The sequence below is a fragment of the Anopheles coluzzii genome, chromosome 2, assembly GCF_943734685.1.
Source record: "Anopheles coluzzii chromosome 2, AcolN3, whole genome shotgun sequence".
In the NCBI taxonomy this organism is placed as follows: Eukaryota; Metazoa; Arthropoda; class Insecta; order Diptera; family Culicidae; genus Anopheles; species Anopheles coluzzii.
Window position 1 is genome coordinate 114570005 of NC_064670.1, and position 14193 is coordinate 114584197.

General features: G+C 46.2%; 1 protein-coding gene across 2 annotated transcripts in view; it reads left to right on the forward strand.

Moving 5' to 3' along the window:
* The window catches only part of LOC120948903 (diacylglycerol kinase 1), an 82215-nt gene extending 68111 nt beyond the window's left edge, over positions 1–14104 (forward strand). For both annotated transcript variants that reach the window (XM_040365754.2, XM_040365756.2), the window contains exons 11-19: positions 199–327; positions 465–676; positions 1440–1580; positions 2291–2788; positions 2884–3564; positions 8692–8847; positions 8944–9160; positions 9241–9422; positions 9493–14104. In XM_040365754.2, coding sequence (XP_040221688.2) covers positions 199–327; positions 465–676; positions 1440–1580; positions 2291–2788; positions 2884–3564; positions 8692–8847; positions 8944–9160; positions 9241–9422; positions 9493–9582 — 2306 coding nt within the window. In that variant the 3' untranslated portion in view covers positions 9583–14104. The remainder of the gene's footprint in view (positions 1–198; positions 328–464; positions 677–1439; positions 1581–2290; positions 2789–2883; positions 3565–8691; positions 8848–8943; positions 9161–9240; positions 9423–9492) is intronic.
* The last annotated feature ends 89 nt before the right edge of the window (positions 14105–14193 follow it).

The window sequence follows — 14193 nt, forward strand, 5'->3', positions numbered from 1 at the left end:
CTCCGGACGCTTTTCCGATGGCTAATTCCCGGTAATTGATGGCTCACGACAAACTGCACGGAATCTCGCCGGACACATAAATCCTTTGGCAGGAGAGCGTTACGTGCGATCAATTTAACTTTTCCTTTTTTCTCTCCCCTGTTTCCATTTCCATTCTGTTCCTCTGCAAACGGGAAACGCGTGTGCACCGCGTACCAGGCGTCGACAACACGCTCAAGGAGGATGGATACCATGTGTGGCGGTTAAAACATTTCAGCAAACCTGCCTACTGCAATATGTGCCTCAACATGCTCGTCGGGCTGGGCAAGAAGGGTCTCTGCTGTGTGCGTAAGTATCCTACCGCCAATCGACTTCTTCGCTCACACATTTCTACCGACGTTTGAAAGTCAAACTAATCTTTTATCATATTTTTGCATATTTTTTGTTGTTGTCTCTTCCTCACTGCTGGTACATGTTGCCAACAGTCTGCAAGTACACCGTGCATGAGCGTTGCGTCCAGCGGGCACCGGCGTCCTGCATCGCCACCTACGTGAAGTCGAAAAAGTCGAAGGCCACCGCCACGTTCCAGCACCACTGGGTCGAGGGGAACTGTTACGGGCGCTGCTCAAAATGCCGCAAGCGAATCAAAGCGTACAATGGAATTACCGGGCTGACCTGCCGCTGGTGTCGCATGATGGTGAGTGTAGCAACATTCCCGAGCGCTGGTAGCGGATGGAATGCGTCTTGTCGCAAGTCGGTGGAACCTCCGGGGATCGGCCGAGCCTTGATTTACACGCTCTTTTAATGTTGTACCCCCACCCCCCCCCCCCCACCCCATTCGCACAAGGTGCTTGGATTTACATGTGTTTAATTAAATCTTATTATTTTTTTCGGAACTGATTGTACACGGATTGAAATTGTCAGGCAATTAACTCGTCGTCAGTATTGATGGAGACGCCTGGTAGTGCACGTGGTACAGATGGGAATACTTTTACGTACTTTTATGTGGTTGTACATTGTATTCCGTAAATTTGTAACACATTTATTATTTTATAAAACCTATTATATTATGTCATAATTGTATAATTTAGCTGACGTTTACCTCTAATTAAATCTATTGCATTCATTATTGAATATTGCACTCGACCTCACTAGATACATTCGGACATTTTATCTATTTTACTTATTCTTCAGTGATATCTTTCTTTCTTTTGGTTCTTGGTAAGAACATACAAAAGCTACCGAGCATTCAAATGACAATAAAGAGTTCACGGTTCAATTATGTCCTACCACAGTTCGTGTGTATTCATTTCGCTTGCAATGCATAGAAACGAATGAAAAGAGCATAATAGTGTTCCAGCAGAACCGGGAGACGAGTTTTTCCGTTTTCCCACTCTTTTCACCGTAACCAACCGTAGCGCCCAACCGTTAATTTCATTCCGTTTGTATCACTTGCACAGCTCCACAACAAGTGCGCCACGCTGGTGAAGGCGGAATGTACGCTCGGGGAGTTTGCCAACCTCGTCCTGCCACCGACCGCCATCTGTCCGGCCGTGCTCGATCGGCAGAAATCGATCAATTTTACCACCAACAAGGGAAAGGTAAGTCCGCCTGGCTGCAAAACTCATTTATCTCGTGCCCGTCAACACGGACCAACACCCCCGGACGACCGTCGCCACACTTGGGTTGGTGTATGACACGTAGACGCATGACAAAAAAAGGGCTGGAACGCAAACGACGCGACGGTAAAATTAAACGAGAGAAAGTATAAAAACAAAACCCCATGGATCGCGCCTTGCAAACGGTGTGCAGAAAGAAAGAAATAAAAAAAACCGAACCGATATTGGTAATCACTTCATGGTGGAGCGTTTGTCTGCTTCCGGTGTTGCTGATGGATTGTTTGCCATTAATTTATTGAATCTGCGTGTGGGCGTGTGTGTGCGTGTGCGTGTGGAAAGCATTAATTCAAATTCAATGTAGAGCGCGAAACCGGTTTCATGAGAAGATTGAGTTTTTTCAATTAGTTACGGTGTTTTGATTCGATCTGAAGCATCGTTTACAGTTTCATTTTGTTTGCGCTCGCAGTTCCATTCACTCACCTCAAAAGGATGTAATTTATATCGGTAAAGGACCGTTAAATAATTAAAACCTGCTCGAAAAACAATGAAGCTCCGCTTCCTTGATTCTGTGGACTTTTATTGGATATTAAAAGGCACTGGCTTTACTGCTCTAGGACAATCGGTCTGTTTTTATTCATTTTTCTTCTCATTGCCCTCTCTCCCCGATCGTCGGCATCGTTCCCTTTTTCCAGAGCGTACCATCGACAATACACTTTCAAATTACCAGCGACCCGAGCTGGTGCCCGCTGCTCGTCTTTATCAACCCGAAGAGTGGCGGCCGGCAGGGCGACCGGATCCTCCGCAAGTTCCAATACCTGCTCAACCCGCGCCAGGTGTACGACCTGTCGAAGGGCGGCCCGCTCGAGGGCCTCACCATGTTCAAGGACGTGCCGAACTTTAAGGTGATCTGCTGTGGCGGCGACGGCACGGTCGGCTGGGTGCTGGAAGCGATGGACAGCATCGTGCTGCAGACGCAACCATCGATCGGTGTGATCCCGCTCGGCACCGGTAACGATTTGGCGCGCTGTCTGCGCTGGGGCGGCGGCTACGAGGGCGAAAGCATTCCGAAGATACTGGACAAGATCAACCGGGCCTCGGTCGTGATGCTGGACCGGTGGAGCATCGAGGTCAAGAACAATCCGCTGGCGGCGGAGGAAACACCAACCGCCACCACCATGCCCGGCCACAAGGTAAGTGGGTAGCGTGTAGGCGTCCGGCGGGCACCGAGGCCTCTATCTATTTACCGTTTTTTTTTTTGTGCGATTTCCCGGCCCCTTACTCACAGGTAACACTGTCCGAGAACGTGCAGAAGGTAATAGAGCTTTCGCATCGCATAATTGCGGAAAAATCTGTGATCCAAGCGTACGACGAGGAGGAAAATAGTACAAACCGAGCGACCGACGTACCGTTACCGCCCACCGCCAACGGTACGACGCAACGTGCCGCAGTGAGTGACAATAATGGGTTCGCCATCGGACCGGACGCTGCCGGCACGGCGAGGGTCGCCGCTATGACCGCTACGCCCCCACCGACACCGACCACACCGTTCGCGGGCGGTGCCGACGGACCCACCGTAATGGAAGGTTTCATTGCCGAGCATGCCAATAGAGGCGCGGTGGACCCGCCCCTGACCAATGGCGGAGCGACGACGCTAGTGTCGTCGATCGCTGGTGTCGACGAGGACGACGACGACGTGGCGGCTAACACCGGCACTAATGGTAGCGCGCCGCCGGTCGATAACGGCCCGTGTGCGAACGACGATGATGCAGCGCAACGTGCCGAGGACGATACCGTGAACAGTTCCTATCAGCAGCAGCAGCAACACCATCACAGCAACGGCAACGCCACGGACAAACCGAGACCGGAGAAGAAAATTATCGACCTACCAAAGTTGATAAAACCGCAGGTCGGATCGGAATTCACCGTGCCGTACAACATTGTCAATAACTACTTTTCCGTCGGTGTGGTAAGTATGGGTGGGTGAGGAGGGTGGTTGATGGGGGGTTGAAAAGGGAGCGGAGAAATGGACGAGAAATAAAACCGCCACAGCACCGCGCCCATTATCTATACGGAATACGTCGTCACGGCGTCTAAGCACATTGCGGCCAATGTCAATGCTGTCCTTTTGAAGTGCTGTGTGGCGATGGAAAACCGGACGGAACGGGAAGAATGTACGGGGAATCACTTACGGCTACGATCGCAACCTTCAGGGCGGTGGTGTGTGCTGCTGAAAGGACTCGGAAAAAAGGAACAAAAATGTTGTGCGTTATATACGCAGCTCGCATTTGTTGAAAATTTTGCCTTACAACGACACGGCAGTCGGTCGCTCGGTATCTCTCCCTGGTCGAGATTTACGCTAACGAGTGCGAATTGCTGTTGAACTTTTATTTACGCTTTAACGATGCTCGTTGAACACTGGCCCCGTTGCAACTGGATGAAAGCACAGCTTGCTTTGGCTCCCAAGCCTCCATTATCGAGCTGGCTAATTTGTCCAGCGGTCTTAAAGTCGGAGCGATTTCACCCTGGGCGAAAAAGGGCGAGCCTGGTTGTTGTCGTTTTTATGTTTGTTGTGCCGCAAAAACTTTTAGGCTAGCCCACCGTACACTGTACGATGTTGCGTTGTTGTTTTGCTTTCTGTCGCCTTCCTCAGCTTATGAAAAGTGCTCCGATAACAGTTACACTTCCGTTTTCCGGTTGACCCAGTTCTGGACCACACCGTGCCCGTGCTTACGCGGTGGAAGCGAAAGCGGAAGTGTTTTATCGCGAACGTTGCAGAAATTAAACAGTAATTAGTGCGGTGTGTGTGTGTGTGTGTAGTCCGTGTACCAACTTGTGTCTCTCACTTTAAAGCCCAGATCTCGTTTAAGACTCCGTAACATTAGCACCCTCTGCACGCTCGCTCGCTGTCGCGCTCTACATTCACCCTCAAGTGGTCGGTTTGTTGAGTAAAGGTTTCTTAATTATTCAAACTACCGGATGCAGCTGTTGTCGGGATTCGGTGCCGTAAGGCATAGTGGCTTGTATTGTGTGTCTGTGTCCTTGTGCTGTGTATGTTATTATGGAGTATTCAATAAGCTTAGCAACATGCACCACCCACCAAACGTTGCGCGCTGCTCCTAAATCGAGCGCAGAAGAAAAAGGAAGGCAGTGCTTTACATGTTTGAAGTATGTTTATTTGGTGTGTATGTGTGTATGTTCCCATTCCCATTCGCCGTACGAGCGCACTGTCTCGCCCCCGAGGTAGGTGTGCCACCCCGGAGCAAGGCGGAATGCTTTATGGTGAGAATTATGTTGCATATTGTATGATGGGAACCGTCAAAGGCGGTACCACCACGGTTGCTGCTGCAACGCTCCCGCTCTCAGCACGACACACTCCTCGGGCACAAAGGAATGCCAACTGGTTTGTTTGTTTAGTGTGTGTGAGTGTGTGACTGTTTTTATTCGAAGTACAAACGGAACGTGGGCTCTTTAGCTGAGGCTCTATTGATTTAAACTCGTTTACAACGCGCCGCTGCTCTTTTCTTTTGGGTGAGGAATTCAAAACGCGCCTTGCTTATGGTGATGTTATGGTACAGTTAACGCGCTGTAAACACGTTGTACGACTTCAATGCTCGAATGGTTTGTTTCGGAAACGCTTCGGAAAATGGCAATACAAACACTGCATGCTCCACAAACATTGACCTCGTAGATGGAAGTTCTAGCGTTTGCCCCTGAGGTGACTTTTTGTGACACGACGAGGTACTATTGGATCGATTGTCTTTCGATCGACCTTTTTTTTAAAGAAAGCAGGGGTTATTGGTATAATATGCAGAAGTAAGTAAAATTGATGATTTTGCAATGAAATTTTCAAGCAGTTGATATTATCAATCATGTTGGTTCTTTGTGGTTCAATGTAGTAATCAGTTAAAACAAAAGCTTTTGTTATTTCTGCCTTAAAAACAACCATAACATGTTGTCATTTTCTAAAAAGATCAGTTTTAGAAAGTTTTGGATCTAATTCGGACAAAACGCACCTCAACAAAGGGACATAATAAACAAACACCAAGGGGCAAAACGCACCATAATATAGATGTACATAAAATATGAACCTTAGATCAATTAAATAGTAGAAGCATTTCCTGCGATTTTTTTTAAATTTAAATACAAGTAAATATCTACCCAGAACCCGCAAACGTTCAGATCTGCTGCCACGAAATTAGCTCGTACTTCAAAGGATAATTTTCTTACACATTTTGTACATAAATCAGTAAGTTTGTGAGCGGCTACTTCAAGAATCGGTTCTGTGTAACAGTTGTCAACCTCGTACAACCTAAGAACGTATCCGTTATAGGTCCAAGGCTCGTGTTTGCCACTCAACTACCTCGTGCGCGCAAAAGACTTTTATGTAATGGCCCAATTTATTATGACTGAGATATTCCAGTCACAAGACAGCAAAGCCAATAAATGACAGCTTTTTAAGACCAGCTTTTCGCACATATATGGTAGCTTTTCCCAAACCAGAAGGAGAAGAATAAGAAATCAAGATATTTATATATATTTGCCTGTCTTTTTAAAACATATACGCATATACGGTGAGGATTTATTCGTCATACGATTTCTTTCCACTTTTATCGGCAGCATAGCAGTAAAACACGCAAAGCTTGCCCTGGGTTGTCATGCTTTCGAACAATATATAAGCTCACCGCCTAAAACCTCCCCCTCTTTGCGCTTCTGTTGCCCTACCCCCATTCCTCTTCATTTAAAACTGTTGCACTCCCCCGGCGGCAACAGCAGCAGCAGCAGAAACAATTTGTCCCAGCACCACCACACACCCGATAATGCTTATATTATTTGACCGCGGTTTTCTCAACCACGACCACCATGCGGCACAATTTATTGCTTCCGCCAGCGGCGCGAGTGCTAGAGTGGCACCAACAACAACAAAAACACCCCACACGCGCCTTTTTTGGAATTTTGCAACGCTGCAAAAGGATTATTAAAATATATTCCACCTCCCACCTCGAAAAAAAGTGTTCAACCGTGCGGTCATAAATAACGGCAGCCCCAGGCAGTGCTTCAAATGAAAGGGGGGATTGGGGCACCAATTTCGCCGGCCTCAGCAGGTCGGTTTAGCAACGGGCTGCTACGGGCAGTCAATATGGCCTGGCAGGCAACGAACAGCTTTGCTACAGCACGCAGTTCCAACGCGAGCTCCTAGCAACTTCAAAGCATAATTTTCATTCCCCCACGCGGCCTCCTAGTTTAACCTGTGCACCTCCAACGCACCCACACCGGGCGCTTCAAGGCCCTGGGCCCAGTCAAAGTTGCATAAGCGACCAAAAACTTTGGACTGCGGCAGTTAATTTGTGTGAATGTTGTGCGCGCACATTCTACATTTGATGGCATAAATAACTTCTGGTTCTATGCCATTTCTCATTCCGTTCTATGCTTCCGTGCGCTTGGAGGCTCTTTTTTTTTGGTATGCCACACATTTCGGTAATCCACTACCGATATCTATTACCCCCTTCTGTGTGAGCCATTCGTCAGGGATTGACTGCAATGAGTGAGAGAGAGAGAGAGAGAGAGAGAGAGAGAGAACTTGGCAATGATGGTACGGCGATATGGCGAAGAAATTAGCATACAAACAAAACCACATGCCCATCCAAGTCCTTCGCTTGGATTACAACCGGATACGACCACTGCTCTAGTCCAGTGTTTGTGGTTTTGTTTTAAATTTCCCCCCTTCAATAGAAGCAATAGAAACTTTTGTCTGTATCCTCCCCAACCTTGGCGGTTAAGCATTATCAGTGACATGATCATTGGTTAGGGACATAGGAGGAGAAAAAAAACCTCTGGAACTGTGCCAAACACACGCAACCACCTTGGGCAACTCATACCAGCAAGTTAACTACCCCCGACACTCGGCAAAAATATGCTGCCCAGTAGGAAAATTCAAGCTTCCGCATACTTCACTGGTTCCGGTTCACGGTAATTACCCTACGGCCCACCCTCGTGCCCACTAGCGAAGTGGTAGCGTCTTGAGGGGGAGACGATAAAAATCTGTTAAATGTCTTAAGCCACGCGCGGCCCTATCGCTCGCTTCGCTGTTTTTTGCCCTTTCGTTTGCCTATTTCTTGGTAAATCGTTACCAGTGAAGCTTGAAATGATTTGAAATTGTCCATCCCGTCCTTCGCTCGCTGCTTGCCGCACGCTACCTTTCGCAAGTAAAAACCTCCGGGACAGCTTCGGCCAGGAGTTCGCGGTAACTACAACCAGGTTTATTTATAGCACCGCCACCAATTGGCCGTGTTTCTTGGGCAAGGACACGCAATCACGGGGATCGCTAGGCAATTGCTGGACCGACCCGGTACGAGTAAAGAGTATCGGCAGCGGGATGGTAAATTAAAAAAAGGGATTTAGTTGGACCGTTCCCGTAGCAAAGTGTTTTTTTCTTTTCTTTTTTGTCATCAGGTATCCTTTTCCTTCTACTTCATCTCCTTTCTCGGCATTGTCGTTCCCCGGACACCCAAACCGGGCTCCGTGCCGCCGGAAAGGACGTGAAATGTAATTTCATTAATTTCACGATTAAAAACCAGTTCGCTTTTGGTCGACCCGGCCCTGGCCGGTGGGTCGGATTAACCGGAGCTAAATGAATTCGATTCGACGTTGCACGTTGCCTTGGGATGGCACGGGACGAATCGGATTGTATAACAGGGGGATATATTGCTATCAGCTAATTATCTCGCCGGCAAATCGGATCGGTCCCGATGCTGTCCCCATTCGCTACAGCTACACGCACAAGACGGCGGCTAATTACGGGCTTGTGCTGCAAAGATCCTGGGGCTCAGATTTTGGAAGACTTTAAATGAAGGGCGAGCACGAAAACAATGAAATCTGATCTGTCGAATGCTCTGCTGTTTGCTGCAGCCATTCGATGTTATCCCGATCGCGTGACGACTGTCCATCTTGCATGTGCTGGAAACTGTTGCAGATAACTGCTCCCATAAAAGGGAAGCACTTATTACGGGGTGGAAATGTGTTATCACGCAATCAAAAGAGCCGTTTTTCGCTTCAACACAATCATTTTTGGTTTTTTTCCCCACGCACGCATCAGGATGCTGCCATCTGCGTAAAGTTTCACCTGGAGCGGGAGAAAAATCCGCACAAATTCAACAGCCGCATGAAGAACAAGCTGTGGTACTTTGAGTACGCCACGTCGGAAACGTTCGCCGCCTCCTGCAAGAACCTGCACGAGTACCTGGAGATTGTGGTAAGCGCGTGTGGCGTTTGCTGAGAATGTCTGCCGCCATTAAATTCCATCTGATTTTGTTTCCATCTCTCTCTCTTTCTCTCTTCCCATCTCCAGTGCGATGGTGTTTCGCTCGAGTTGGCCAACGGTCCACAGCTGCAGGGCATCGCGTTGCTGAACATCCCCTACACGCACGGTGGCTCCAATCTGTGGGGCGAGCATCTGTCCCAGAAGCGGATGCGCAAGGGCCCGTTTCGCAAGAAGCTTAAAAACTCCGACAAAGAGCTGTCGGCGAACAGCTTCAACTCGGTCGATCTGTCTATCGCCATACAAGGTTGGTTGTGGAATAACTTTCCTGCTGTCCGGTTCTTTACTAATTCTCTTTCGTTTTTTTTATCTTCTGTCCACTCACAGATATTGGAGATAGCAAGATAGAGGTGATCGGGCTGGAGAACTGCCTGCACATGGGCCAGGTGCGGACCGGGCTGCGCGCGTCCGGCCGCCGGCTGGCCCAGTGCAGCGAGGTAATAATGACCACCAAGAAAACCTTTCCGATGCAGATCGACGGTGAGCCCTGGATGCAGGGCCCTTGCACGGTGAGTGTAGCAATGCGCGAAGCCTCCACATCCACTCTAACGCCGCTATGTTTTGACGTTCTTTTGGCAGATTAAACTCACACACAAAAATCAAGTGCCAATGCTGATGGCGCCCCGGTCGGAGAAGGGTAGCGGCTTCTTTAGCTTCCTGAAGAGATGACTCACGAGAAGGGCAAACAGCGACGCCGTCCCGATTGAGGCCTAGTGAGCGCGGGTCCAACGGAGCGCGTCCCTTACCGTTTGCAACCCCGGGCAGCCAACTGTCGCCAGCAGCCTGCACATTATTGGTCAGCGGGGACAGTACGAAAACTGATAGCTTTAATCTAGTGAACCACAACCCCGGCGTGTTGATCCCAGCCCAGTGCGTATCGCGGTGGGTGCGACTGGTTCTTCGTGTAAAATCTTTTTTGAAATAATACCATCCCAACAAATCATTCACGCGAGCGACCGAGCTAGGTTCTTTTCGAGCTCATTATCGTTTACAAAACCCTCCAACACACAACACATACTATCCGCGACCAATATCTAGTACAAAAATGTTGAGGAACTAATCAAAACATTATCCCCCGGAGGAGGTGCATGGTTCACGACCCGCCTGGAAGTAGTCTGAGGTAATCAAAAAGAGGTGTCGATCATTGGAAGCTGCTGTTCGTATCATCCTCATGTCATCTCTACACCGCTCTCTACACACAGCTCATTACGCACACAATGCTTGGCGGAGCAGCACAAGATCCTTACCAGTCTAGTGGGGATGCTGCGCTAGAGCTATGATCTGTTTCAATCCTTACTATTACCATAACTTTTAGCATCTAAGCGCCTGTGGTAAACGATGTGTACCCGTATGTATCGCTGTGGCCGTTTATATGTTTTACTCTTGTTCGTCAAACGAACTCGAAGCTGTTGTTACTCATAGTGTGATAGCCTTCCAACTGTTATACGTTATCATCGTTCATCGTGTAGCCGTACAGTTCACCTTCACTTGGAATGTTGAACACACATACACTTACACACACACACACGAGCATCTTAGCTGTTATATTGCACGCGCATTGTATCATCTCGTGAGCGAACCAGCTTACGCTCCTAATCTCATCGATGGAATCAAGTGGATCTGTGGTACTGTGTTTGTCCAAGTCAAAGTATTAGTTGAGAATATACACAACCCCTTTACTATAATATACCACAACAACTACAATTATATTTACTCATATTATTATAGCATATACATATACCGATACATGAAGGCGCACCCCTATACTATATCGTGGTGTACGCTTATCGTACAAACAATTACACACACACAGAAACTAAAAACAAAACTAAACTAAATGCGACAGAAAGTAATGTTCGACCGCGCTGCGCTATTGTGACTGGTTCATGTGCTTTAAATACAGAGGGAATCTTTGACGGTCCTGTGGGATTGAGCTCGGTGGATGGAGTTATGGCAGGAGTACGCGCAATGCAGGAAAAAACCTTTTTTTTCGGTTCATAATATAGCATATATATAACCTCTCTATCTCTCTTCGACCAACACCGTATACATATCTTTGGACAGGAAAAGGAAAAGTCGTTACCATTTTTTAGTAGTACCTCCTGTACATAGCCAATATCTGTCTTGCAGAATGGAAGAATGCTCTTAAAATTGGCAGCTTGATCGGTTCTCTTGGTTTTTATTATTTCTGTTGGCGAACTCTAGCTGACTAAATCCATCTATTCCAGTTCATCCAGGATACAGTATTTCTAATGAAACGTCTAATTAAACTGTGTAAAGGAAGTTAGAGCTCTAACCTATTGGATATACGTTTTTAATTAATTACTAGCAAGTGCACATACTAATCGAAAATGATGGACTACGGTAGTGAGAAACAGACTCGTTTAATCTCACTTTAAAAAAGTAAAAGCGACTCCAAAATAAACCCAAACAAAAGCACAGGGGAACGGTTTGTAAATAGAAAATGTATGAAACTATCGGAACAAACTTAACCTCCAAGTTGTAAGATATTGTTTGCAATTGCATTCGCAAACTAACGACTACATTAACGGAACCGTTTCATATAAGGCCTGTGTGTGTGTGTGAGTGCGCGCGTGTAAAGAATCTCAAGTACCGCACCGCAATACTCTGCCATCGTGTTTTGTGTACTTGTATGGTGTGTATGTATGAATAGGTGTAACATTTAGGGGTGAAAGATAACAAAAAAAACCCCCCACTGAAACTTAAACAAGCGTACAACATGCAAAATTTAGTTCAACATTCACATCGCATTCGCCGCAAACATCAGCGCACAAACAATTAAAACATGCGCTGCATCTTCAATTTAGTTGGAAACGTTTTTATTTTTTGTTTTTACTTCTTTAAAAGAGAGAAAAAACAAAACAAACACCACAGTAGCAGTTAACAAAGGAAACTACGATTAAACGATTAATCAAAACACAGGTGGAAACACACAGTCAGAGCGGAGACGCGGCGTTGCCCCCGAGCACAATTTAATTGCGTACCGGGGAAGGCACAGGCCGTTGAACACAGGCACACTTGGTAGGCACGCTTCTGACACAGGGAGCGTGAGGATAAGAAAGTAGGCTTAAGCCGTATAAAAGCCGAATACCACGCGCGATAGTACGAATGATATGTGTAACGATATATAATGATAATAAACCACTCAAATTCTAAAGTAGCTTAAGAAGATGATTGCAAATAGTTAATAGAGCAGGAGGTTAGATTCTATCGAATGCCGTAGTGCAAGTAAAAAAACGAATTAGAAATACTAAAAACTCTTGTAGACATCAACCAGATGGTAGAGAAGACGTAATGTCAAATGTTTAGATAGCCAAGAAGAAACTCAGCATTATGTACATGTTTCATACTAGTCAATGGCGTGCAATGTCCGCCGATAAGCTAGACAACAAATACGGAACCTTAATTCTTCGGTTGGTGCTGGCTGGCTGGTTTCGCTCCATCGCAACCACCCTGTTCCCAGACGCAACATACTTTTAAACAAATGACCCAACGGCCAGACGCCACATCTGTGCCATACCCCCGGGAAGGTGGTGACATGGTTGGTATGTTGCGCACGTGACAGATCCACACAAACAGACACACACACACGCACACACCTTCCCCGACGGATTGGCCAGCATTGGCGGGATGGTTCGGGGCGAGCAGAGTAGTTTGAGGCCTAAAGCTGTTTTTATACAATACTACAGTTAGTAATGAGCAACACGAACCAAAGCGAAGAGAATTTGATGACCGGTGCTGCCGGTGTCGGCTGTATAGAGAGGATATTTAAAAAAAAAAACTATCGCCAGTTTGTGTTAACTTAAGTACGGATCTGACCATAGTTTCTAAGGGAAGAGAGTAAATGTAATAATAATGTGTACAGAGAGAAAGAGAGAGAGACAGAGAGTGTGTGTGTAGGATAGTTACAAACTAATCGTAAATCCTATTCGTAATCGTTTCCTATAAGTAGCAATCGTAAGTTTAATCTATATGCTATACTATTTATATACGATAAGTTTCCGAAAATATCTTCCGAGTTAAGGTACGTGTTTACATTCAATTAATTTTGCAACACTATTTATCATTTTTATCAGTGATTTGAAAGTATTTGTAAACAACAATATTAAGTGAAAGCTTTACATTAGTTATTAAGCAAGATAGCAAGAGGATATGTTCTATTTATTACCGTACATCTTCAGTTTTGCGCTGCTGTAAAAATGCAACAGTAAAGGAATTTCAATTAAAAATAACCATTACTGCTAACGGAAGGAGTCGAATAGTCGAACATGTTAGAAGAACAAAAAAAAAGACTTGTAATTAATGGTACTTATGCCTGCAAAGAAAACACAAACATTCGGACCAAACGGGGCACTAGTAAGAGTTTAAACCAAAACAATGCGAGAAAACACGGTAATAGCTCGCAAGCAGCATACTAACGTTTGTACTGACACACACACAAAACGCATACATACATACATACATACATACATACATACATAGATACACACATACATACATACATAGAGCACACATTGTTTTACTGTGGATGTATTTTATGATGCATGTATTTGTGAGACAACATTGTACTTTACGGGGTGCAGTCCCAGTCCCGGTCGTCTTACTCATCCTTCAATATGATATACTCTATTATGATGTACTCTAACGATGGCCAATATTTGTAATCATATTCATTGTGTCATTCACACACACTCACACACACACACAACCATGTAGCTAAATCAATGAACCAACTGTCCGGACTTAACTGACCCGCCCTGTTTGTATGTTGTTACGCGTAAGCCAGGAGAAAACACTAGCAATGCCTACAGGAAGGATGGTTTCCTTCTTTCCGTTGTACTTTTACGACCAAAGTGCCGGAACAGGGGGCAACACACAAAAGAAAACCCTTACTTCTTTACACGCACTATTTGCCGTACCTTATCTAGTTCTGTATCTAGGGCACATGCTTTAATCGAACTGTTTTAACTGGTTACCGTGCCCCTCTACCTAGCCTATGTACCTATGTGCGCCTAGCCCTAACCTAGCCCATCGTTCATTGAGTGTTGCATTTCGTGTCTGCCACACGCTGTCCTCCTTTGTACCTAGTTCACGCTTAACGCATACTCCTTAATGCATACCAACGATCGTTCAGCTGCTGCTGTACATTTGCTGTGCCGTTGTAAAGTAATACGCAACAGAGGAAAAAACCAAAGATTCGTGCACGTGCTCGTGCGGTAGTGGTAGTCGCAGTAGAAGGCAGTAGCAGTAGTAGCTTAA